This window comes from Catharus ustulatus, chromosome 11 (genome assembly GCF_009819885.2).
Source record: "Catharus ustulatus isolate bCatUst1 chromosome 11, bCatUst1.pri.v2, whole genome shotgun sequence".
NCBI lineage: Eukaryota > Metazoa > Chordata > Aves > Passeriformes > Turdidae > Catharus > Catharus ustulatus.
The window spans coordinates 13,765,527-13,792,043 of NC_046231.1; the positions used below are offsets into that span (position 1 = coordinate 13,765,527).

General features: G+C 47.3%; 1 protein-coding gene across 2 annotated transcripts in view; it reads left to right on the forward strand.

The window, feature by feature from the left end:
* The first annotated feature begins 368 nt into the window (after window positions 1–368).
* Window positions 369–26,517, forward strand: part of WDR59 (WD repeat domain 59) — a 50,008-nt gene continuing 23,859 nt past the window's right edge. For both annotated transcript variants that reach the window (XM_033069441.2, XM_033069442.2), the window contains exons 1-13: window positions 369–473; window positions 4,607–4,656; window positions 6,203–6,338; window positions 9,468–9,553; window positions 10,454–10,534; window positions 12,562–12,599; window positions 14,516–14,604; window positions 15,071–15,187; window positions 16,132–16,209; window positions 18,452–18,608; window positions 20,275–20,354; window positions 22,514–22,646; window positions 25,681–25,805. In XM_033069441.2, the coding sequence (XP_032925332.1) occupies window positions 420–473; window positions 4,607–4,656; window positions 6,203–6,338; window positions 9,468–9,553; window positions 10,454–10,534; window positions 12,562–12,599; window positions 14,516–14,604; window positions 15,071–15,187; window positions 16,132–16,209; window positions 18,452–18,608; window positions 20,275–20,354; window positions 22,514–22,646; window positions 25,681–25,805 (1,224 nt within the window). In that variant the 5' untranslated portion in view covers window positions 369–419. The remainder of the gene's footprint in view (window positions 474–4,606; window positions 4,657–6,202; window positions 6,339–9,467; window positions 9,554–10,453; window positions 10,535–12,561; window positions 12,600–14,515; window positions 14,605–15,070; window positions 15,188–16,131; window positions 16,210–18,451; window positions 18,609–20,274; window positions 20,355–22,513; window positions 22,647–25,680; window positions 25,806–26,517) is intronic.

Sequence of the window (26,517 nt, forward strand, 5' to 3'; positions counted from 1 at the left end):
CAGCACGCATGCTCCCGCCCCCGGCCCCCCCGGCCCGCCGCCCTTAACCCCTGCACCGCCGCCGCCCGGCGCTGCGCTCGCCGCCGCCGCGGGAAGCGGAGCCGCCGCCGTACCGACGAGCGGGCGCTGCCCCGCGGAACACAACCCTCGACCCACGCCACACACACATCTTGCTCTGCTGTGGGGCTGCGACCACCCGCGGGCCTCCGCGGCCAGAGTCTCTCCGGAGAGGCCGGGCCCGCACGGGGACGCCCCCCGGGCTGTGGGACCTCCACTGGCTCCACAGCACCCGCTGTCCCATTTCACCGGGCCGGGGGCGGGTGGGGGGTGGTGAGCAGCGGGACTACATTTCCCAGCAGCCACCGCACGGCGCCCCACAGTGCGCAGGCCCCGCGCAGGCTCCGCTGGGGCGGCCCAAGATGGCGGCGCGCTGGAGCAGCGAGAATGTGGTGGTGGAGTTCCGCGACGCCCAGGTCGGGGGGCCCGGGGGCTGCCGTATCACCGCGCCGCGGGGGCAGCCCCCGGCCGGCCCGTGACGAGCGGAGCGGGGGGAGGTCCTGGCCCGAGAGGGCTCGGCGGCCCCGCGGGGCCTTTCGGCGGCGATGGCCGGGGCTGAGGCGGTCTGGAGTCTTTTGCGCGGAGATAACGCCTTATTTCACGGGGCACTTAACTTCTAATCTTTATTAGGGCTTGTCTTTTTTAAAAATACGTTTTCAGGCCTAATATACGATACTGGCACTTTTCACACGTCGTTTCCTTTTGCTGGAGGTGCTCAAGGCCAGCGTGGATGGGACCCTGAGCAACCTGGTCTATAGTGAAAAATGTCTGCATATGGTAGGGGGTTGGAACGAGATGAGTTTTAGAGTCTCGTCCAACCCCGACCATTCTATGGCTCTGTTGGTTTTCCTGGAGACTGCTAAATAAATTGCTGAGTGTTACTCGATTAAAATAAAAAGTGGGTTATATTTTTTTGTAAACAGCAAAAAGGTCAGCTTTTGTTTTTGAGGCTGATGGTGACAGTAGCACTCTGCTCAAAGTTTGCTCACATGCTGTTGAAAAAGTTGTTCTTACATCCTGGGAAGTGTTCATGGCTAGGCTGGACAGGGCTTGGAGCAGCCTAGTGAAGGTGTCCCTGCCCATGACGGGGATTTGGAACAAGATGATCTTTAAGGTCCCTTCCAGCCCAGGCCATTCTAGGAGTCTGTGATTCTGTTCTAAGAAAAGTGGGGGGTTTAAGGTGTTGGCAACAGCTTAACAAAGCTAGATACAGTGGGTGAACTATGAACTACTTCAGCAGGAAACCCAGAAAGGTAAAAAAAAATAGTTCTGGAAACTCTCTCGTCTCATTTGTCCTCTTGTGCTGGGGCAGTGATGGCTCTGCCTTCACCATTGCAGACAGAGGCACTGAATGCTGAATGCTGCATCCAGCCTACCCTCTGTAAGCTTACAAAACTTTTTGCTTTTGTACCTCAGAAGTTTTGTATTAGTTTTCCTCCCAGAAGCATTAAAGCAGCCTCATCTGCTGCTGAGGATCTGCCCTCAGGAAACCAGTAATGAGATACGAGGGTACATCTTCCTACATCGCAGATCCACATTGCATCTGGCTCAGGAGATAGGAGGCCTCATGACTTTGTTGCTTACTCATAACGTCTGGTGTGTGGGAGCAGAAGGGACAGGTGTTGCTATCCCATGCTGCAGCAGTTGGTTTCAGTGTCACTCCTGCGCTGGCACACACCCTGGCAGACGGTGAACACGGGGGTTTCGGTCATTATGCGTTACTCTGGTGTGATCTTCCTGGAGCTGTTCTGACCTGCCTGCTATACCATGTGAAACCAGAGAGCTGCTGTGGCTGCAGCTGCCAGACTGCTGCTTCAGGCTAAACTGTGTCTGAGATTTTTTTTGGGAGTCTGCAGGAACATTTTTGCAGGTGGGAAACCTGAGCTTGAGAAACTGGAGCACCTTGGCTGAAATCATCCAGTACTAGTCTTGAGCTCTGCATGTAGGCCACACTAGCTCCAAAATTCTTACCCCAAAAACAACCTAAATGGAAACAAGAATCAAAAGAGTGGGCAGTTATTATATTTATAGCCAGGACACTTCTGCAAACACTGCAGTTGTCTTTGTTCACCATGCTGGAGTGTGTAATGAGAAGGCTACAGCACCCAACCTGTAGCACATCAGAAAATGACTGTGTTTTGGGACCTGTGTTACCTACAAGTGTCATTTTTCTGTACAAGCTGACAGAGGTGGCAGTCTATGTACTCTTAGATTTAAACAAGACCTACAGGCTCTTCTTGGGCTGTTGGCACTATCAAAAGGAGAGTAAAACTCACCCAGTGCTGAAATAGAACCATTTGTAGCAATTCAGTGTGAGATGGGAGGTTAAATATGCAGGAAACTGGTATTGCTTGTTAAGAGTTTAAAGCTCTTGTAAAACAGCATAGCCATGTCCAATAGGGTTGGTGTGTCGCTCTCAGGTGGAGAGAATGAAGCTAAATTGGAAACTAATGAAAGTTCAGATATGAAAAGCAGTTTTCCTTGGCTTGCCTAGCAGGAATTAAGTGAAATGCCGAAGTAGATGCTTGAAGTCTGAGAAGATGCTGCCTGGGCTGTGCGTTCAGAGCAGGTTCTCAAATGTGCCGTGCTCCTGCTGTGCTTACTCATGTCATTGTTATTCATGAACAGCAGTTCTAGCTATCTACGGTGTTGTTTTAGAATAAAAACTGCTTTCAGGTTTGTTTGTTCAGTTTCAACTCCCCCCTTCTGGAAGGTTGTGCTGTGAAGACTGACATATCACTATACCAAGCACATTAAATGACAGCTGTTTGGTTTTTTTCCCTATGCCTAGATAAAACTCTTGTATCATAGGGAACTGTTTGTTGCTGTAAAACAACTTAATTTGTGACCCATCAGAGTAGCAGCCTGACATGTGAAACTTTTTACTTCGTTCTGATTGTTCATTACATTTTATGATATTTGGTGCCTGGAAAAACAACAGTTTACCAGTGTTCATTATGGAAAACAATTTGTAAGGATTTATGAGATCCTAGAGCCAACACTAGAAAAAATAAACTTGTATATGAAATTATCAATCACTTTAAATTGACATGTTTTTTTTCTGTCTTGAGGAAAGATGGCCCTAACTCTATGAAATATGTCTCCTGACTAGCCCTTCATCACATGAGAAAGCTCTGATTACTGTAGTGGCTTTAGTGATCTTCATTTTAATTTCTCAGGAGAAAAATATGTACCATCTGGGAGAAATTCTTTCTTCTGTTGATTTGTTTGGTTTGGTTAGTTCTTGTTTCTTTTATAGAGTCAGTAACCTATTATTTTGCAGGTTTTGTTCTGTGTTTTGCAGGGTGCTGTGGAGTCTAGAAAGCTGTGATTGTTTCTTTTTTCATTTAGAGATCTTAAAACTAGCTGCTTATTTATAGCATTAGCTTTAGGACTAGAGATACCTTGCCAGAAGATTGGATTTGCCTTGGAAAAAGTAATGAAAGGGGGTTGTTCCTGGAACAGTAAAAGTGGTGAAATGGGGTTTGGTTTACCATGAGCTCCTGCTGAAACTCTGCAGGCAGCTGTAGCTATTTGCCATGGCGTCTCTAGAGAAGGGTCCCTGATGCTGTTTTTCCCTCCCTTGGGGTATTTGCAAGGGCTCTGGCTGAAAAAGCTCAGAATTTGTGAAGGATATTCTTGTGTCAGATCTGACTGAAATAGAGTGGGATTTCTGTCTTGTCTGTCAGGTTTTAGTGATGCTTGTAAGTAGTAGCTGTGGGACATCCTGAAGTCTTGTTACATCCACACTGAGAGCACTTAAAATCCTGAACAGCATCAGGAGATATATCCTGAGCCTTCGGAGAGGCAGCTTTGAAGATGACAGCAGTTAGTGTGAAGAATGTGGGGCATATTCTGATTCGGTACTGTGAATGCTTAAAACTCTATTGAAGTCATATCTATGTTTATGGGTTGAACTGTTCAGCTTTCCAAGTAAAATTTTCCTTTGTTCTCTTGGCATTTAAACAAGATGATCAGCCAGTTCATTCTGCACAAAAAGAGGCAGAGACAGTATCCAAACAGTCCTTTTTAAAATTTTCTTTTCTAATGGCCTTTAAGTTATCTCACAGCCTTCTCTACAAGCAATGGCAAAGTAAATTCTGATGCCTCTTGGCCATCTCTCATTTTTGGAGACCAGCCATGCACAAATGGTTGCACTTCTATCTCCCAGTAGATATATCATTAAATCTGGCCCTGCAATGAAAGAGAGAGACTGGTAAAGTTCCTGAGCAGGAGCAGAGACTGATTAATACAGATTATTAGAGATTGCTGATTGAAAGACTGCAGCTGTGATTGCCATAGCAGGGAGAAGGGAGCAAGGTCTTTAGTACTCATAATGTTGTCTGCCAGGTTTTGTCTTCAGTTTATGCTAGCAAAGATGTTTTTGTGTGCTGTCCTGCATCCTAAAATCAACCACTACACCCATTGCCCCCCTGTACTACTTTAAGGAGATATTACTTTCCTGAGCTCCTCCTTAAAGCCATGTGTTTGACTGAGCAGCTGACCTGACAGGCATTATTTAGTTTTGTTCTGTGTTTCTCTTGAACAGGCGACTGCCATGTCAGTGGATTGCCTGGGACAGCGTGCTGTACTCTCGGGGTGAGTGTGACAGTCTCTGCTGGAAGTGTGACAGTCATTTCCACAAGCCAGGCCAGCAACCTTCAGGCTGACCTCAGCTGGAGGGTTGATGGATTGTTTCAGAAAGGTGCAGCTGAATTCTGTCCAAGACTTAATGAAACTGATTCTAGGTCATGTTCCCAATGGGATACACAGTGGAGAGACAGCAACAAGAGCGCAGTAAAATACTGGTGTGGCCTTCCTGGTAAATTCCTTCCCAGGTCCCATATGGGAGATGGAACATCAGCATCATGAAGTACTATTTGGATTGCCTTGAAGTATGGATTAGATTATTTCCTAACAAAATTTGCCCCAAATATTCCCATGGGGGTCTCTGACCTGCTTCTCTGCTGGTTCAGTGTGTGCTGAGAGCCACACAGTAGGTGCCATGGACTTCCAAGTTGCCCAAGTCTCCAGGAGAGCTTGGTCTTATGTATGCAACTTCAGGGCAAGTCTTCAACCAGCTCAGCAGTGCCTTTCCAGCTCCTGCTTTTCAGTACTAACTGCTATTCCTGTCCCCCTGTCAGTGACACAATTGCCACACCAATTAAGATGTTCATTTCAGAATCATGTGAGTGTAGCTGATCTTTGTTCAGCCTTCAAGGAACCAAGTCCTTTGGTACACTCGAAGCAGTGCTTTCTTCCATGTAAACCCTTAGCCTGGCAGTGCTGCACAGGAATAGCAGGAGGAGCAGCCAGTGCTCAGAGCAGCGGTATGGTCACTTTGCAGCTGAGAGATGATGCTCATGTGGTTAATTATGTAGAGTTCATTATGTTTTGATGCTGGTCTTCCATAGGGTTCAGCTTGCTCACAGTTATTTCTGGAAAGTTTCTCTTGCTTGTAAGATGAATTGCACAGGATGATACCTTGCTTTGTGGAGAGTTGGCCACATCCAGCAGGATGTATGAGCTCAGATTTACCATCAAGCAGAATTATTTCTGCTGCATATAGAGTTAGCTCAGGTAAGTAATGGAACCAAATCTGTGCAGGACTGTGTCCACCCACGTTATGAAGCTGCTGCAGCTGAGCATGAGCTCTGTGCAGGTGTTTTTGTACTGTCGGTGGAACCAAGCCCTCAAACTGGTGTGGAAAGAAGCACCCACGTAGAATCATCTTTGTCAAGGCTCATTAAATCTTGCTCAGAGCAACCTATCCAGGCTGAAGCTGTTGCATTGGACTCCCAGGCCTGTGCCACTTAGGCTCTGCTGCTGCAGCGTTAGGCCTGCAAACCATGTTTGCACCATTTTCCAGCCTTTTCTTTTGTAAGCAAGTTATCAGGGTTTTTCTGTTGTGTAAGCTATCTATTACATTTGCAGGCCCTGTTTACTTTGACTGTGTCTTGTCTTTGTTGCAGGCTTGTGGGTTTTTCTTAAGTCAGTTTTAATGTAGTAAAATGTAGCATTTTCACTTGTCTTGTGAAATGCTTCTCTTCTTTTGGTTCTTGTGCCTCTAGACACAAGGCTGTGAGCTTCATGTGAGCTTGGAGTCCTGTGAGATGCAGCCCCTTTGTGTCTGTGTGTCTTGCAGCCGCCGTTTCCTCTACATTGTCAACCTGGATTCCCCAAATGAGGGTCACCGGAAGATCTCCCGGCAGAGCAAGTGGGACATCGGGGCGGTGCAGTGGAACCCCCACGACAGCTACGCCTACTACTTTGCAGCTTCAGTAAGTTCACTCATTTAAAAGCTGTAACTCGTCGTCTTGCCTGGTCTGTCTTTCATGGCTGAGCCTCTGCAGAGCTGGAAGGCTGTGTGGAGCTGGTACAGACATGTTTCTGCAAGTCACATCGCAAGATCAAGGCCTAACTCTGATTTACTGCCAGCAAGGTATTTGGTTTGATGGCTCTCCGTTATTGGGAGTCAGGGTTGAATCTAGTTTTGCTAGCTTGTCATTTACAAAACACTTTGCCAAATAAATCAAGCATCCAAATGGTTCTTTTCTGGAGGGAAGTGCTTTCTTTCTGATTTCCAGTCTTAGATTTGTGCACTTCTTAAATTTCTTGCTCTCTGCTGTTTTGTTTTCACCTCCCTGCCTTGCTGCTCGGCTGTGGTGCACCAGGCAATCTGTAAATAGCACAGGTCAATACTGGCTTGCAGCTTGGGGTTTGCAGCTGGGCATGGACTGGATCAATGAGGAGTTCCATGAGGCAGTGGGTTGGGCTGAAGAAGCAGTAGTGGCTGTGTGAGACCAAGTGCAGTTTCTGGCTCTGCTCTATACTTGGTCTGTCACGCTCTGCAGCTTGTTCACCCAGAGCCCTGAGCTCTGCTGATGGAAATCTCAGCCATCACCCACAGCACCGTGGCAATTGGCACCAGTCAGGTGCAGACTGTTCCCAGGGTGAGCTGCCTTTTCTGCTGTGTTGTGTCTGCTTTTATAGACTGAGAGTCCTGGATTAGTGGGGATGGAGAAATCTCTCCATCTATTCCTTTGAGAAAACACCTAGTTGAAGATGATTCTTTGGATTTTTATTCCTTTTGCTTCCTCGATTGGTTTTGTTTTAAAAGTGGACTGGTGCTGCCAGCTGGGAGCCTCTGCCTGTTTGCTCTCTGACATTCCCCAGCCTGTCTCTTCCCAGCTCTGGCACATGACTGATGTCTTAAAGGTGCCTTCAGTAGCAACCTGCTTCTGAGCAGAGAGTAAAACTGGCAAAAAGGTGTCCTTCAGTGCCACTTCTGGGTACAGTCTGTGGAAACCAGCACCAGCTAAGGAGATGCACCTAAACAGGCCTCAAGTGGAGCAGGAAAGCTTCTTTTCAAACACACTCTGAAGACAATATCCAGTGATGAGTTTGTGCTGATCTGAGCAGGACCCTGCTGCAAAGGGGAGCTGTGCTCATCTCGCCCATCCGAGCACTCCTGCCTCTTGCTGCTCTAAGTGGATACAGGACCCCATCTTGTTCCAGACTGAAACCAGGTGTAGCTGGCATCAAACCTTGCTGCTTCTGTTTATAAACATAGATCTTGTGATGCTCTGGGGATTTGAACATGGTTGCTGACACTGATTGAGGAATCCCCAAGATGAGGTCAAGCAGCTTTTTCAGTTCGTGACAAAAATGCCACCTTTCAAGCCATTTCAGTGTGTTGCAGACAGCCCAAGGGTCTTATTCCTCTGCATCCCTGTGGGTGGAAAAGGGATATAAAAGTCTGCCATCCTGTTTGCCAGCAGCCTCCTCTGGTTTGCAGTCCTGTTAATTGGAAGTGGTGCAGGCAGAGGGGGATCTGTCCTTATGTTTAACTCCTTTCCAGGAGAGCTGGTGCAAGTCCTTTGCTGTCCGTGGCTGTGTTTGCCCTTTGGCTCAAGCATGTTTTTGGGGACTCCTAAGCTGTTGTTTCAGAAATGCTGTTGTTTTCAATCCTAGATTCTTGTCTTTTCTTTTGTGTGGCCACAGGTTCTTGAAGAAAGGGGTGATGAAATTGTTGGAAGTGAAGACTGACACTTTGGAAGATCACAATTTTTTAGAAAATGCTCCTGTTGGGAGGAGCAGTCTCTCTGGTGATCATTATCTTGTATCTCGTTTCTGGAGTCCTGGATAAATCCCTTTGGGTATTTTCACTCTACCCCTTAAATACTTCTGTCAATGAGAAACATGCAACGAGTTTTTTCTTGCCCTAAGCTCTTGTACAGCCCTGCTGTGAGCAGTTAGAAAAATGTCATATATTATTGCTGAACTGGAATGAGACCTTTCATTTCAAAGAAAGCTGTAATGTTTTATCTATCTGCAAGTTGAAATTCACATGAAGCAGTTTTGGGATAGGAAGAAAATCCACCACCACAAAAAAACCAGCCACAAAAATTGTAATGGAACAGTTGGACTCGGTGATCTTAGAGGTCTTTTCCAACCTCAAACCTCAACAACTGTGTGTTTCTATGAAGTCTCTTATCTTTTCCCTCATCTACCTAAAAGTCTGAAAACAAGGGGCTCATGAAAATAACATTTTAAGGTCGTGTTCTTTCTGATTTTGCAAAATTTCCAGTTATGCTCCACTGTGCTTGGCACTCTGTATGCACCCACAAAGGCAATTCCTGCCCCAGAAAGATTAGAGTTGGCCTGGCCTGAAGTGAACCTTGATTGAGACAGAACATGAACTTACAGCACAATAACTAGTTTCAAGTAACTTTGTGTGTGGCCTTGTTTGGGCAAGGATTTATTCCTGGAATGAGTGAAGGAACGCTAAGTAATGTTGTCATTGATACATCTGGTTTGCCTTTGTTTTTTACAGCTAGTGATAAACCCTTGAAGCTTTTCTCCTGGGCTGGCAAGCATGGGGGGAGTACCCTTGAGGAGGTGACCTTGAAGCCATTAGACTATATTGTTTGTGTTTGGCAATGGCCCTGATTATCCCAGAAGGGAATTGAGAGAGAACTGAGGACAACCAGTGGTAATCCATCATCCCCCTCACCAAAAACTCCAGTTGTGAATTTAACAGACTGGCAGGGTATTCCTGCAGAGAGAATTTGTCAGCCTGTTGCCTGCAGTTACAACACGTTGTTAGGAAATAAAGACTCTGAGAATATAATTTCATGGAAAGATTTTGCAATGAGGGATTTTTTTCTCCTATTCTAGTTTATCTCCAGTTTTAAGTGGGTGTAATTAAAAAGTGTAAGCTTTTGAAAGTCCTTGCAGCCTGTATTTCATCTTTGCTCTCCTGCTTTGGGCAAGGACTTTGTTAATCACAGCATGCCTCGTTGTTAACTGAAGTTGTTCAAAGTGAAGGGAACCTGGTCCTAACACACAGATCCATGTCCTACCTTGTTGGTCTCAGACTGTCTCTCTTTTCTTCCATCTAATTACAGAGCAATCAGCGTGTTGACCTGTATAAGTGGAAGGAAGGGAATGGGGAAGTTTGCACATCTCTGCAAGGACACACACGTGTGATCAGGTGAAGAACAAATCATGCTGTGGTCTGCTGAGTGGAAAATAATGCATTGTTTCATAGAAACTGAATGTTTTGGTCCTGGCTTCACTCAGACTGCTCTGAGCCTGTTCTTACACACCTCTCTGGACTGGACTGTCTTTCCCATTTGGTGATGATGTGATGTGTGAAGTTGCTCACCCTCTCATGGCTCCCCCAATATATCAACTTAGCTCTTGATGGCTTGAATGTCATTGCCTTAGGCTGCTGTCCTTGTAAAGAGCAGCAGCCATCATCTGGGAAACGGATCGCATGTTTATTAAATTTAATCCCAGCTGTGTTTCTGTGTGATAGCAGCTTAATTAAGGAAGGTAATCCCAAAGACCAAGTTTAGAGAATGTTACAGTGGTGCAGGGGAGATTTTTGCCTATTTTAAGGTCGTATTTCAATGCTGGGTTGGAAATGCAGTTGAAGGACTGCTTTTACTCAAGCTTCTGGCTGTGGGAAGTATTTGCAGCCCTTGAAATGACAGTTGTTTGTGCTGACTGGAGGCTCTTTGTGTCCCAGGTGCACTTGGTGTTCCCAACAGGGAGGCATCCCAGAGTGAGGGGTTGATGCCAAGGATGTGTGGTTGCTGAGAACTCTTTGAGACAGTGTCCCTTTGCCTGGAGGGGAAAGAGCACACACACAGTAGCTGTAAAGTTCAGGGCTGGGAGGATGCTTCACTGGAATTTACTTAGAAGCGTTTCATTGCTTCTTGGAATTTACTTAGAGAAATTATTAAGATCTTGCTTTTTACTTTAAAAGTTTCAGTAGATGTCATGGAGTTGCTGTGAATTTGTTGGAGAATGTACTGGCAGCTTGTGGGAAGTTGATGCAAACTCTGCTTGTGCTTTTCTTTACTGATCTTTGATTTTGCATTTGCAGTGACCTGGACTGGGCAGTGTTTGAGCCAGACCTCCTGGTCACCAGTTCTGTGGACACATACATCTACATCTGGGACATCAAGTAAGAATCAGTATGTTTCTGCATTTTGGAGAAATCACTGGGACTCTTTTCCATAATTATCAGCTTGCAGGCAAGGCATGCCCTGATGGGTGCTGCTCTTTAGCTGCACTTACAGGGACTTCAGCTACTTCCCATTGTCTCCTAGATGACTTCTGCTCCCCTATTTTCAATCCAATTCAGAGTCAGTGATGGTCAGTAGAGTGGTTAAGCAGCCTGGCTTCACTCCCTGCCCACTTCAGATAGTTCCTTAGGGGCTTTTCCTGGAGCCCAAGGATGTTCCTCAGTTTGTTGGGTTTTTTAGCTCATTTAATGAGCACCATTTCATGATCCTATAGCCATTTTCTACTAAATTAATGGATTGTTGCTGGTTCTCCCTCAGTGGTGGGAAGACTGACAGTTGTATTCAGGAAAGTTTTCTTGTTTGTACCTTCCCTTGTTTCCTGGTGCTGCTTTCAGCTGTGAATACTTTAAGGGTAGCAGATATTTCCAACTATATGTCCAGATTTAAGCCCCAGATTTTACACCTGAGAAGCAAGGAGCTGGCACTGACACTGCTGGTTTCTCTTGCTGGCTGTACAACTCTTTATGACCCCCAGCAAATCACATTGTTCCTCTCTGCCTCCCTTGCTCAGTTATAATAGGAGGATAATTATATAACCCCACTGCACCAGGCTACCCAGAGGCTTGCTTAGTTCCTGTGAACATGCACTTAGATCCCTGGTTAAATGGTGCTTGAGAATGACAATATATTATTAATGTGTAATTAAAAGACATAGAGATACAATAACTGCCAGTTGTTTTCCTGTGATACTATCTTAATACCAGGCAGGAAAAACAGAGGTCTCTGAAGGTTGTTATCAGAAGTCCTCCTTTAACTCTATTGTGCCCTTCCATTGTTTTGTGTCTGCCTGTATCACTTGCCCAGAACTGCTTCCTTAGGCAATCTCTGAAAACCTCTACATCCCAGTTGTGCTAGGAAAAGCTCTGAGCTTGCTGTGGCACTGAGGTCCTGGCACTGCTGGCCTCCAGCAGATTAACATCCTGCTGAAGTGACTGTCTCTAATGACACCCTAGGGAGGTAGCCCTGCAGTAAGGGCAGCTGGAAATTCCCTACTTAAATTTTCATACAGAAGAACTTTGAGGCAGAAATTCTTAGAGGGAGGTGCAGTCCATTTCAGAAAATGTTCTACTGTTCAGCAAACAGAAAAAACTGAAGACAATATTCCTTATTTTCACTGTCATTTTTCATGAAAGAGCAGGTGAATTCCTGAGGGGCAAGGCCAGGAAGTAAATTATTGCCTTGATCTATACCCTGGCTGCTAGGAGTTGTCATGGTGCTGCACTGTTTCTGCTGCTGTGGAATTTGGTTTGTAGACAGACTGAATTTGGTCTGCACACAGCTGGGCTGATTTTCTACTAATTTTGCTATTATACATGAAATTTTTCTCTGTAGTAACTGCTCCATCTGCTTTGAATCAGGATCGGCAAAGGCTCGACGAGCACATCAGTGGCTTTTGTCGAGTGCTTCCACAGCTCTATTTGTTCCTTTAATCCTCCTTGGAAAGGCTGTTTTGTTGCTTCCCACAGCAACAATTTGTGAGCCCTCTTTCCTTGCCACCCAGTTGCAATATGCCACACTTAGTGTATGTTTCTCCTCCCTCTGGTCCAGTCCAGCTCTGTTCTCTGTCCTAAACTTCCTGCTGCATATGCTGGCAAGATAAGATCGTAGAATGGTTTGAGTGGGAAAGGACCTTAAAAATCTAGTTCCATTCTTCTGCCAAATGCAGGGACACCTTCCAGTAGACCAGGTTGCTCCAAGACCCATCCAACTCAGCCTTGAACACTTCCAGGATGTTTGTTTTCCTCCAGCTGGTCACCTTTATTCCATTTAGTGCTGGTGTATTTTGGTAAGCAGAAGGTTCATTAGGTCCCAAGGCAGCAATAATGTTAGTGCTGGAATAGCAGGGAGCTGGCTGGGAAAGCTGGACTGTGCTGTGTGTACTCACAGTGGCCACATTGTATTTCAGAGACACCAGGAAGCCCACGGTCTCACTCTCTGCAGTTGGTAAGTCTGACCTGTGTGATGTAGGCATTAAACAGCATTATTGTTGCATGCCCTTACTGTTATTCTTCCTTCATGCTTCAAGGCTGAGGCATGGCAAAGTACAGAAGTGCCACCATGTGTGATTATCCCATGTAGGATCAGCCTGAGAGGCTCCAGTTCCCAACTCCTTTTAGAGAAGCAGAATTCAGAAGAGATGTGGAGCCCCTTGAGGTTCCCAGGCATGGAGGGCAGTTATGGTACTTGGACTTGCTGCCCCCACATTGACTAATGGCCACATGGAGCTTCCTCCCTGCTTAACCACCTTGTTGCACTGCTTATCTTGGGTTGCCTGTCTGTTATTTTCTCATGTCCTTTTATGTTTGGTTGAATCAGTTGAGGAACTAAACCATACCCCAGGCAGCTCTCTGTGCCAGCCTGTCCCCTCACTCACTCAGGGTTGGGTACAGCAGCTGGCTGTATCTGCTTCCCTGGGGCACCTGCAACATGAAGGGAGCATACAGGGTGCTGTCTTTAGGCTGTGCTTGCTCTGGAAAGGTTCTTTTCCTGGCTGCTGCCAAGGTGAGTGTCCAGCCCTTGCTATACCACCTGCTGGCAGGTGCTGTGTGTCCAGCCTCACTGGTTGGAGCTGGGACTGGGAACGGATGATGAGCAAAACGTCCTTTCCCTGAGTTACTGTCCCCAGTACAGGAGCAATCCTCCCAATGTGTAACTCTCATGCTCTGCTGCTTCCATCTGCTTAGGCTGCACATCTGCAGCAGCTCCCATTCCTTTCCCAGCCAGCAAACCTCTCTGTCACAGAAATGCAAAAACCTTACTGAGTCAGAGAGAAGCAGTGGTCAGTTCTGGTGTCTGGGGTGAGGTTTCACAGCTGAGCTAGCCCAGCAGCCTGCTCCCCAGAAAGCTTCCTTGCTTCCTTACTTCCTCCTGTGCCTGATGCTGTTAAATGATGGTCCAGACATTTGTGTACCCTTCAGTAAGGGGATCAAATCAATCAACCGGCAGTCTATTTGCAGCTTTTTATCCCCCAGAATAGCTTTTTGCCAGGTTGTCAGGATGAATCTGCTCACCATGCAGCAGGAGGTGGGTAGTGGAGGTGGGGAATAGCAGCAGGCTGAGATCTGTTTAGCTTTCTCATGGATCTCACCTTTCTGATAGCTCAAAAGGTTCAAAAATACTGCCAGAATAAGGATGAACAGATTCATTATGCTTACAGTACCTGAACAACCCACATTAACTGAAACTGTGCTTTATTTCTATTAGAAATAACCACCCATCATCTGATTTGACTGAGTCCCTCATGATATTACATATAAGTCATATCTGGACAATCATCCAGTTTCTTTACACTGTCATTGGTGTCTTTGACTTCTGTATTTTGACAGATGGACCTTCTGGTCCACCCAGCGGCCACACCCAAGGTCACCTGCACTGCAGCCTTCTCCTACCTGCACCTGTATTTTAATCATAGATCAAAAACACTACTTGCCTATGTAGCAGCTGATAGTATGGGGAGTGGTGGGGAATGAAACAGGCCCTAAGCACCTAGAAGTAACTTGATTAAAAAGAGAGGGATTTGGGGAGGAGGTGATGAACCTACATTTCTGGTCTGGGGGAAGTTGCTCCATCAGAGCTAGTGGACATGAGTATTCTAATCAGGTACAGCTCCCGCTAGAAGATGTGATAAAGATCTCTAGGCATGCAACTGGAGCACTTGCTTTGCTGTCCTGAGTATACAAATGATACACTGAGGAACCAGGAGTTAATAATTTTCATTTCATCCTTCATGCTGGCTTCTGGGATATCCTTCCTCTGAGCTGCCTTTCTTGGGCTAAGGGTAGCTCTAGGCCCAGGTGATGGGACTACTGTGCTGTTTTCTCTGTAATTGCATGGTTTTACGTGCCCTGTTTGTGCTGCAGCTGGAGCTTCCCAGGTGAAATGGAACAAGAAAAATGCCAACTGTTTAGCAACAAGCCACGATGGGGATGTCCGAATATGGGACAAAAGGGTAAGCTGAGGGATTTTTGAGCAGCCTGTACATATTCCCACCTACCCAATACATATACTCCTCTAGTGACAGATAAATACTGAGGAAATGTGCTACTTTATCCCAGATCTCTCTTGTGGGTCACTTCAGACTAGAGAAAATTGGGAGTCCAAGAGCCTGAAGAGAGTATCTAGGTAGTCTCCTTCCTCAGAGACTGTATCCATTAACATTTTCCTTTTGATCTCATAGTAGTTAACTGTTTAACTGAGTATAAAGTATGGTTAGGGCTGTACTTGGTGGCTGGAATTTGCCATACCTTCACAGGATTTTTTTTCTTCAACTACTTCTGCTGAGCTATTTGCTGTTCCCCAGCAGGGGCGGTTGTTCTAAATGTCTTGTCCTGGTTAAAGTGCCTCTTTTTTATGCCAAAGAACTAGACCAAATTTCAGGTATCCCGTGCTGAGAAGGACAATTTTTCTCCTTGCAGAAACCCAGCACTGCAGTGGAGTATTTGGCAGCTCATCTCTCCAAAATCCACGGTCTGGACTGGCATCCTGACAATGAGTATACGCTGGCCACTTCCAGCCAGGACAACTCTGTTAGGGTAAGTGTTTTTTCTGCAATTCCTGCTAGGGAGTAGGTGAAGCAGATCCCCTGCTGCTGCTGAAGTTTTGGGGAGTGCTTTGCCATTGGCATGATCTGGATCTTTATTGTTTGGTTTCTGGCCACCTGGTGTGTTGAGCCAGGACTGCACTTTCGGAACAGGCAGAGAGATCATCGAAGAATGGGTGCACATATGTTTGCAGCATGTCTGTGGTGATTAGGGCAGTATTGAAGCTGAAAACAACTGCCTCTGCCTGTTGCTTGCCAGAAAGGAACAGACCACACATGCCAGAAGAGCCTTTGTCCCAAAATGCGTGCCAAGCTGATTATAGCAACTTGAGGGGAGACATACTTCAACCCCTGGAGTTTCCAAACTCATGTTGAACAGGATTATCAATAAGAGACTGCCTGCAAGCACTGCTGTGCAGGGCCTCTTACTTGGGGGGGAAACAGTGTGCTTTGTTTGTCAGCCAAATGGAGTTCATTCACATTGAGCTAAGCTCTGAGGCAAATGCAATTGATGTGTATTCTAGCAAAGCAAAAGGTTAGATTCTTCATTAGAAAATTAGCAGTAACAGCAGAGTGGGCTTGCCTCCAGCCTGGACTGGCACATTGGCTGGCAGCCTGCAGGGTACCTTGTAGCTCTGAAAGCCCAAGCAGGCTGCCTGTCTCCCTGCTCTAATTACTCAAGCTATGATCACTGTGAATATGACCTCAAGTCACTCATTTTCTAAGGGATGCTGCCAGATGCTGATAGCTTGGTATTTGTCCTTTGGGGCCGTCTCTGCTGTTAATGAATGGGATTACTAATGATGCTGTGGGCACCCTGGCATGCTTTTTGGTCTGCTCTATTTGCAAGCCACATGGAAAACTACAGCCTGAAACTATAGCCAGCTGACTCCTGCCTTTGCTTGCCTTTGTCTTGGTTTGTTTTTTTTTTCCAAGTTCTGGGATTACCGTCAGCCTCGGAAGTACCTCAATATTCTTCCCTGCCAGGTTCCTGTCTGGAAGGCAAGATACACGGTGAGTGAGAAACTCCTACCACTTCCACTTGTGCTTTGAGAATGCACAAAGAGACATTAATTAAAGAACTGCCATAGGGTTTCTCACCAGTCCTACTTGTGGACATTGCCAAGTTGATTTTAAAAATCCTTCTTGGTGCCTAAAAGGCATAGAAAAGCAGCATCTACAGTGGAGGCATTCAGGAGAAGGAGCGAGTGAGCACCCACCCAAGTGAAGCTAAGACTCTTTAACATCTGTCATAATCCCCAGAGGTCTGAATGTGGCCTAAAGCCAGTGCTGTGCCTTGAATCTTGATCCCCTTTCCCTGTCCAAACAGCGAGGGGTGTAGGACTGATTTCCATGTTCCTCTGAGCATCATGACCCTGAGGAACTTCTGGGGCTCAGTCCCCAGGTACAGGTCGTCCAGCTCCAGGCAGACTACAGTAAGGATCCCCAGTGGAAAGTGAAATCCCTGCAGCCTCACAGATGGAAAGTGAGGAAGCAGCAGAAAGAAGTTACAGTAGTTTCACGAATACAAGCCGCACGGATTATAAGCCGCACCCCCGGTGCCTCGACAATGTTGCTGTCTTTGTCAATAGATAAGCCGCACCCCGAATATTAGCCGCACTTTCGTTCGTCGCGAGAATCCGTGCGCAGCTTTCACAAATTGGCCAATTAGTAAGAGGATCGCGGCATAGCGGGCTTTACTGGCTCGGGGCGGGGCCAGGAAGGCTCGGCCCGCTCATGGTTGCCGACGGGGCCGGGTGGCCCAGCTCAGCGCCACGGCTCGGCGGGGCTGGCCGGGTGGTGCTGCCGCCGCCGCCGGGCTCGCTGGCCCCCCTCTCCCGTCAGCACCGCCCCGCTGCCGCGTTCGCTCGCCCGGCTGGCAGGGCTGCCGCCGCCGGGCTCGCCGTCCGCCCCGCTGCCGCTTTCGCTCGCCCCGCGCCGCGCCTCGCGAGCGCCGCGCCCGCCCCGCGGCGCTTTCGCGGCTCGCGGCGGCGCTTTCGCGGCTCGCGGCTCGCGGCTCGCGGTTCGCGGCTCGCGGTTCGCGGCTCGCGGCGGCGCGCTCGCGGCTCGCGGCTCGCGGCGGCGCTTTCGCGGCTCGCGGTTCGCGGCTCGCGGCTCGCGGCTCGCGGCGGCGCGCTCGCGGTTCGCGGCGAGCGGCGGCGCTTTCGCGGCTCGCGGTTCGCGGCTCGCGGCGGCGCGCTCGCGGCTCGCGGCTCGCGGCGGCGCTTTCGCGGCTCGCGGCTCGCGGCTCGCGGCTCGCGGCTCGCGGCTCGCGGCTCGCGGCGGCGCTTTCGCGGCTCGCGGTTCGCGGCTCGCGGCGGCGCTTTCGCGGCGAGCGGCGGCGCTTTCGCGGCTCGCGGTTCGCGGCGAGCGGCGGCGCTTTCGCGGCGAGCGGCGGCGCTTTCGCGGCTCGCGGTTCGCGGCGAGCGGCTCGCGGCTCGCGGCTCGCGGTTCACGGCTCGCGGTTCGCGGCTCGCGGTTCGCGGCTCGCGGCTCGCGGTTCGCGGTTCGCGAGCGCCGCTTTTGCTCGCCCCGCCGGCAGGGCTGCCGCCGCCGCCACCACGCTCGCCGGCCGCCCCCTCCCGTCTGCACCGCCGCCGCGTTTCCTCGCCCTGGCCGGCACTGCAGGCCCCCGCACCGCCGGGCTCCCCCACGCTGCTGGCCCCGATTATGCTGGGCTTCCCCCGCTGCCAGGCAGCCCCACCCGCCGGCCTTCCTGCTTCTGCCATGCTCCCCTGCACTGCTAGCCCCGGTTCTCCCGGGCTCCCCCGCCCTGCTGGCTCAGGCTCTGCCGCCCGCCCCCACACTGCTGGCCCCGCCTCTGCCAGGCTTTCCCACCTCTGCCGGGGCCGGCCGGGCTCCAGCTTGGCTTGGGGCTGCCGCGGGCTCTCACTTCCGTGTTGGCAGCTTTTAGAATTTTGTTAATAGATTAGCCGCCCCGGAATATTAGCCGCACTTCCGGGTTTCCACCAAAATTTTGGTCAAATTGGTGCGGCTTGTATTCGTGAAATTACTGTACTCATCTTAAGTGAGCTGCATTGAGTATCTCAGTCTACTACATTACCCCTTGAGACACAGTGGTTTTGCACAGAATTACCTTGGACCTTCCCAGATTTTGGCCTGGTTCTGTTTTGTGCTGAGCTCATTTAAAACCTTTGCATTTGTGTTGGTGGGAAAAGGGAAAAATGAGAGTATGATAGTAGCAGCATGGGAACAGAACTCTCCATGGCTAACTGGAAGGGTGTTTCTCTCAAAGCCTTTCAATAATGGACTGGTGACAGTGATGGTCCCCCAACTCCGTCGGGAAAACAGTCTGCTCCTCTGGAATGTCTTTGACCTGAACACACCTGTGCACACTTTCGTGGGACATGACGATGTGGTGCTGGAGTTTCAGTGGAGGAAGCAGAAAGAAGGTGAGTTCAGGGTTGAATGTTCTCTCTTCCCTGCACTGTGGCTGACAGCTAACCAGGGGTGTGGAGACCTGGCTCCTGATTGCAGTGCTGTTGCTTTTTGACTCTTGCCTTTCCTTGAAGTAACTCCTGTCCACCTTCCTGCCCCCCACGGCCCCCCTCAAACTACAGCTGTTCTGTACTGGTTTTATGGCAGTGCTTACAGAAGCACTGCCATGTTTCTATGCTAACAAAGCAAATCTACCAAATGCTGAGTGGGTCAGTGGTGACTCTCATTGCTTCCACTCTCCTGGGAGTCTCTTTTTATACGAATCTTTCAGAATAGATTGTGCAAATTTTTAGATAGATACATGAGTGCAGGTACCATTTCCCTGCTCAGAGATGCAGGCTAACCAGTTAACCCCTCATATTATGGCCTGGATCAGCAGCCTCCAGCATATCCCAGACCACAGACCCAGCAAGCCCACCTTATTTGTGTGCTGGCTAAGGCAAGGGAGGAATAACATGGGATAGAGACTCTGCTGTTAAGAGTTCAGTCCTGACTAAATTTTCTAGTGTAAGCAGCTAAGAATAGGAGATTCTTTACCAGAGGTTGCATAACCACACAGAGCACAGCTTTGTTTCCAGCACCTCAGCTGCTACTGACAGAATGAGCATGTGTGGCTTTGGTGTCACTTGTGCTACAGCTTTGCAGTGCCCTGTCCCACCAGCTGCTGAGGCCATTCAGTTAAGTCACCTCCTTCTCCATACCTTGATTTTCCTCTCTCAAAAAGAGGAGAGCAATAGAGAACTGTGTTAGGATCTGGAGGCACAGTCTAAGAGTTTGTGAATGAACATTGAAGGAGGCTTGAGCTACAGTTGGTTGCCTTAGCTGTGTTAATAGATACATACCCCGGGTTAGACGTCTTGCTTGTCTCGAGCAACATAAATCAATCACACAAACATTCCAAGTCTGCTTCAGTGTGGAGACAACCAAGATAGAACAAATTTCCTTCCACAGAGTCTCTTGTGCTGTATTTAGACAGCCCCTATGCCTCAGCAGAGGGGTGTAGGAAGCAGCTGTGCAGTAGCAATTTCTTAAGCATAGCAGCTGTTTGACAAGGGAAACTTAAAACTGTATCACAAGACCTAAACATGGACATAAATAGGTCTGTGTACCTCTGCCTGTTGATAGATAGTATGTGGTTTGATCTATTTCCTTACAACCCGAACTTGGCATCATTCAGAAGCAAGAACAGGAAGGACAGAACCACCTTCTCATTGCTTAGAAATGTTTTAAAACATCTACCTCTTGAAACAGATTTGATGAACTAAAAGATATTTTCACTTTACAGTTACAGTTGAGAAACCTTTATTTTTACTATACTATTTCTTCCATTTAAGTAAATATTGTTGTGGGTCTTGTTTATTCCTGGTTGTGTCACATTCATTATATTTTGTCATTTTGGCTTGTAAATCACAGCCTGTTTAGAGGTGTGGCAACCACGGTGTGGGGATGCACAAAGGCAGATGTACCTGGGTCAATTCGAAACAGAAAAGGACTTGCCCTGAGTTTAGTGCCTTATCCATTGGATGTGCCTGCTGGCTTGTTTGAATCTGTTTACACTGAGCACAGGGCTGAAATGGTCTGTTTCCCAGTGGGGTGTCTGATGGTTTCTGTCCTCTTCAGGCTCTAAAGATTACCAGCTGGTTACGTGGTCCCGGGATCAGACCCTGCGCATGTGGCGGATTGACTCTCAGCTGCAGAGGGTATGTGGAGCTCTGGCTCTTGAAACACAGACAGTTTTCTTACAGGCTGGATTCACCTCTCCTTCCTTACACTCCCAGTCACTCCTCTGATATCACAGAGCTGCAGACACAGAAGCCAGCTGCTGCTTCACTTTCCTCTTCGACTCTGGCCCAAAAACATCCCCAAGGAGACCTGTAATGGGTCCTCCCTTTTGAGCCTGTCTCAAAAGCTTCTGTGGCTGTGCAAGGCTGCTTTGATATCTAACATTAAGTGCCGAAGTTTTTTTGGAGAAGGTGAAGGGCAGTTACTGCCTGCATTGCCTCTAAAATGCCACATCCATGGCTGCAAGACTGTATTTCTTGGTGGTTTAGGTGCCAGGTAAATGTAGGGATTGTGCCCTCTTCTACCTCCCCTTGTGTCTATTGCCTCTAAGCCTGGAGTGGTGTGAGTGTGTGGATCTACAGCAGTTACAGATTCTCATGCAATTACTAGAACAGCTGTACTGTCTCATACCAGAGGTTCATGTGGCCACAGTGTGCCACATGGCCCTGTCACATCTTCAGCTGTTGTCTTGGGAGGGGATAAGAAGGAGGCAGACATGGAGTGATGTTTCTCTCAAATGCTCTGTCAGCCTCCTGCCATTTGCAACTTAGAGGCTTATTAAGTCTGACATCTTTGTATTTAATAGAGCTTGATGAGTGTCACTTCCATAGACTTGTTCTGTTTTTTCTTGGACCTCTGTAAATTTTTGTCACCTTAAACATCATAACAACAAGGAGTTTCATGGCTTTTCTGCATGTTGTTAGAAAACCAGTTCGTTTGTTTATTTTGCCACCTAATTTCATTCAATTGAAGATGAAATAAGGCATATTCTCTGTGCTACTGGTGATTTTTTCACAGAAAAAAATTCTGTAGGCATTCATCATATCCTTCTCAACTGCCTCCTTTTTCAAGTCAAAAGGTCTTGGTTTAGTTCATCGTTTGTACTAGAACTTTGATTGTCCTTTTGCCTTTCACAACCCTTTTTCATTTCTAATATACCTTTGGGGATGGGGATGTAAGCTTTGTTCTTTCCAAGGAATTCTCACTACTCAGTTTAGTTTGTAAATTGTTTGGCATAATTCCATGAAATCATTGGCTTAGTCTGGCTTCTACATCTTGTTGCCTCAGCTTGAACTTGCCATTTTTCCTGATGTATGTTGCTTTATATTTATCTGAGCCAAAGTTCATCTTTCATTTTAATACAGTTACTCTTGTAAAGTCCTTCTGTGATTGTTTGCTGTCAGTCACACTTGTTACTGCCCTGAAAAACTTGGTGGCATCAGCAAACCTTGTCATATCACTATTCACCTCCTATTCCAGGTTTTTAATGAATATGTTGAGAAGCATGTGTCCCAGCACAGATCCTGCAGGAGTCCTGCAGGTCTGTAAAAAACTTTCTCTGTGAAAAATGACCCTTTACTCCTATCTGATATATTTGTGAACATTTGATTTCTTTCTGTGTTTAAATCAATTGTTCATTCATGTCAGAGCCTTTATTTTTCCTCTGCTAGCTCCCACTCTTTTGTTCATGTCTTTGTCTGAATCAAACTACACACATGATGGCATGTTGCTGGTGACCAATGCTGTAATTTGCAACATCACACTGTTATCCTTTCTCTTCCCTTCATCTTCTCAGTTTTCTTGTGCTGAACTTAAAATCCAGGGTTTTATAGTCTCTTTTTGATACAGGACCTAGAACAATAGGGCCCCACGTATGTACCTGGGTCTTTAGATCCTACTGGAGTGTAAATATCAAATGCAGAAAGTGTGCTACTGTTAAATTTGATCTAAAAGATTAAACGAGTTTTAACAAATTAATTCAAGGAATTAAAGTAATAGCAGTTTTAGTTTTGACTAAAGGTAAACCTCTATTTCTTAGTCTGGCCCTGTCAATTAAGTAGCTTTTTAAGTGAGCAGGAGATTTGGCCAGGCTCTCTGAGGTGACAGAGTTGAGGGTGCTGGAAAGTGAAAGATCACCTGTCTTTGTCACAGGAACAATGCAGTCTTAGTCATGACTGTTGCGTGGATGGACCTACCTTGCAAATCCATCTGTCTGGAGAAGTGAGTTGTTTAGTGGTGGCTCTTCCCACAACTTGGATTCTGTTGTGCAGCATGTGGGTGTATTTGTTCTTTTCAGCTCTGTGCTAATGATATCCTGGATGGAGTTGAGGACCTCATTGATGGGATTTCTCATCTGCCAGAGCCAGACAAGACCCTTCACCCCCAGGACGCGGAGCCCCAGCACAACTCTGGACATGGGGATGAGGAAGGTGAGAGAAGTGATGGCTTGTGGAACCTCAAACACCAGCATCTTTGTATTGGAAAGAAGATACATTTTGACGTAAGAAAACATTGGCAAAGCACAACCTGGCTCTGTTTCAAAGGTTAATGGATTCCTCATCAGGGAGGAGAAAAAAAACCTAGAGGTTCCTCAGGATGGTCCTCCTAAGTTTGTTCTCTTCAAACCCAATGCTTCTAGCTGTAAAATGAAGCTCTTCTTTGTCAGGGTTTTCATTTAATTGCATGCTCTTTAGGTTGTAGTTGTGGCTTGTTGCCAAAAGTAAGGCAATGAGAAAATAAGTTCTGCCTTTTAAGAAGATAGATTAGTTTTAGCTGAGAAATGAGCCCACTGAAGAGGGAGTGTGTGAGTAAGGCACTCTGACACAAGCTGCTTATATCACACCTGCCACCTAAACATTTCTGCTGGGGTCACTGTGTGAACTGATCTAACAAGGAGGTGTTTGCTGGTGTCTTCACCAGAAGCAGATACGGAGGCAGATCATGAGTTTTTGGTAATATATTGATGAGAGGTGGCTGAAGGCTGGCAGAGCAGAGAGGGAGGGATGGTATCTCTGGCTTCTGAGATACTGAGGGGTGGATGGGAGACACTTTGACATAAAGTATTTGTTTGTCCCTACAGAAAAGGAGGGTTTGTGTGGTTAAGGGTCTGACCAGGTTAAACATTCAGGGTTAGTGTTTGAACAGGGTAAGTACAAGGAGAAGAGATTATAGCATCATATGGTGATGTGCATGGAAAAAAAGGTATCTAAAAGGATTTCTACAGCTACACTGAGGAAGAAGAATTGGGTGCACCAATGCCTTTATGTCAGTTTGGATTTAAATTCACAGCTCCTTTCAGTGTTGTAGCTGTGCCACAATGGATCCCCATGTGATGGGTTTATGGAGAAGCAATTTGATTCTCCTTTTGGCTTACCAGTAGACTCCAGAGAGGGGGAGAAAGTGGTCTATTGTCTGCCCTTTGAATAAAGGAGCAGTTGTGAGGTCCCTTAGTGAAAGCATCTCTTCCTAACTGAAAGTTTCTTGCTCAGCAATTGCCAGTGAAGTTCCTCTCTGCCTCCTGTCCTGTGTGGCTACAGAGCAAGTTTCTGAAAGCCATCAGAACTTCTGTCTATGTCAGGGTTTTATAAGATGGTAGAAAAAGCCCCACGTATGTGTGCTCCCCATGAGCAGTACTTCTGGGGCAGCACAACCTCTCTTGCTCCAACTGGGAGCATTCTCATTCTGGCTGCCTGACCTCTCTTTTTTCCATAGGAGAGAGTTAACTCTTCCACTGTCCCTGATGAGGTACATCCAGACATCCCACGTGGTTTCTGTGTGGCTCTGGTTTCCATGTGGTTTGTTCTTTGGTTCAGACTGTTATGGTTTTCTTCGTGGCCAAAGGGAATGAATGTGGCTTTTCTGTAGCAGGGTAGATTTTGCTGCAAATAACATGACTGCAGGATTAATGCACAAGCAAATCCCTAGGTAGGAATTTCAGTTCTTTCCAGCCAAAAAGCTATTGTGGACTGTTGATGTTTCACCCTAGGGGTGGCTGCATTTCAGCTGCAGACAAAGCCTCCACGTTCTGTTAGTAAAGCGCTTTGGGGGATCTTTTGAAGAGATCAGCGTGCTGCAGGTGAATGAGAGAGCCCTGGCTGTGCCTTGGCTGTGCAGCTCTCACTGCTGCTCATAAAGGAGATTTAGGAATCTGTACCAGTGCATGGCTTTGGAGGATTAAAAACTAATTGGAAGGGAATGGGAGGAGAAGACAAAGGGAGGGTGCTGCCCATACTGGGAACCTCAGAGATGGCTTTTCAGTAAGCTATGTGGTGTCTTGAGCTAGAAATAATTATCTTTCCTGAGAGCCACTGATCTTGCTTTAATCTCCTTTTCAGCTCCCTTTTCTGGAATGTATCTAAGCGCTGTAATTGAATTGCAAACAAGAATGATTGGCTAAGCATCCTCCCTGCCCAAATCCAGCAACCCATTGGGTAGTGGTAATACCAGATATTTGTCTCTGCAGCAAAGTCAGTAACTACTAGGTGAATGCCTGTAAAAAGCCAACTTCTTGCATTTTTTTTTTTATTTGTTTGTTTTTGCTGGGGATAGTCTGTGCAATGTGATATTGCAAATGTGAGAATGACAGCCGAAAAATCAGGACTTCCCTTCTGTCCTTGGAACCATCATAAAAAAATACAATTGGCCTTCTTAAGAAGTGGTGCAACAGCAAAATGTCCTTATGAAGGTATGCAAGAAATGAGGCAAAAGCCAGGCAGAACCACAGGCAGAGACCAATTCTTCCAAAACTTGTGAAGTTTGTTATCTTAACTGTAATTCTTTGTGTCCTGCAGCGCTTGCCTGTCTGTTTAAATGTGTTCTGGCCTTTGGGGGTTATTGTCCTCCTAAAAACTGCTGGAACTGGAGAGTTAGACCCAGTATTTTGATCAGTCTTAAAAGGCTGTTAAAGCAGTAGAGTGCTTTGCAACATTAAATGCAAATGGCTGCTGCAAATGAATTAAGCTTCTATTAAGACCAGAAATACTCCCTGCTCTCTCCCAAAGCATTGTTATGCTTTGGAAGCTTTCCCTGAAAGTCAGGAGTGGTGGGGTGTTAGTCCCAAAGCCCAGAGCTCCTCCTGGAGACTGCAAGGACTGCAGTTCTTTCCTGCTGAACTGAGACACTCCAGTTCAGCCGATCATGACTCTGGCAGCACTGTGGAGGGAGGAAGAAGGGTCTCATGTGAGAAGGACTATTTAGGACTGTACAGAGCACAGGCAGATTCTGTAACCTTCCTGGGAACCCTGTGTGCAGACAGCTTTGGTTTTTTTGAAGAGAAGGGTCAGAAACTTGTTTCCAAACAACAGCTGAGACCCTCCAGCTCACAGGTCTTTACCAGGTAAAACTCATACCTCCATGTGTCAGAAGAGCAGAGGAAAACCTGCTGTCTTGGCTGCCTCCTGACATCATGTGAAAAACTCTGCCTATTATAACTTGTCTCAACTTGTTTTCCATTTTTCCTGTCAGCCTTAAAAGAAGATTTCCTGAACGACCCCCTGGTGGGAAAGAAAACGGACCAACTGGGGCTGCCTCAAACACTGCAGCAGGAGTTTTCACTGATCAATGTGCAGATCCGAAACGTTAATGTGGAGGTACAGAGTTTCCTTTTGCTGGCTTGTTAGGAGGGGATGTGGGCAGGCTGGCTTATTGGAGCCTTTAGAGGGGAACCTTCTTTGCTGCAGTGACTGCTGCCTGTAAACAAGTTTTATATTGAGCTGTCAAGATCCTCTTGACCAGGGGTAGTAAGAAAGAGGATAATCCCAGACACTGTTGTGGGAGAAATGTTTCAGTACAGTGAGTACCCTGGCTGATCTTGAGAAGGCTGGATGGTGTTTTCTTCTCTGTCTAGACTGCAGAGTGGAAAGTGACTTGTTCCATGCAGTTGATCTCATTTCAGCTGGCTCTGAATCCCATCTCTGAGCCCTCCCTCTCCTGAACTCTGTACCTCAGTTTTGCCCTCTCCCTTGCACTCCAAACTTTCCTCTGTGTGTGGAAGCTGGCTGGATGCTCAGCGCTGAACTGGACTGGGAAGCTCCAGGCAGCTGTCTGTCTTCTTTCCTCACCCCTGTGGTTTCACAGCTCATGGCATGATCCTGATGTAGTTTTCTAACACAGTGGTGCAGGATCTTAGAAGGTGCCTGTTACTGCTGCACTGGGCCTGGAGCTCTCTATGGCCAGGTGAAGTGGGTTGAGGTGCAGTGGGTGTCGGGAGCAGGGTCAGTCTGTTGGTGCAAGCTCAACCTATCCCCATCTGCCTGGGGCTTTTTGCTGTCACTGTGTTCCCTGCCCTTGAGAACAGCATGA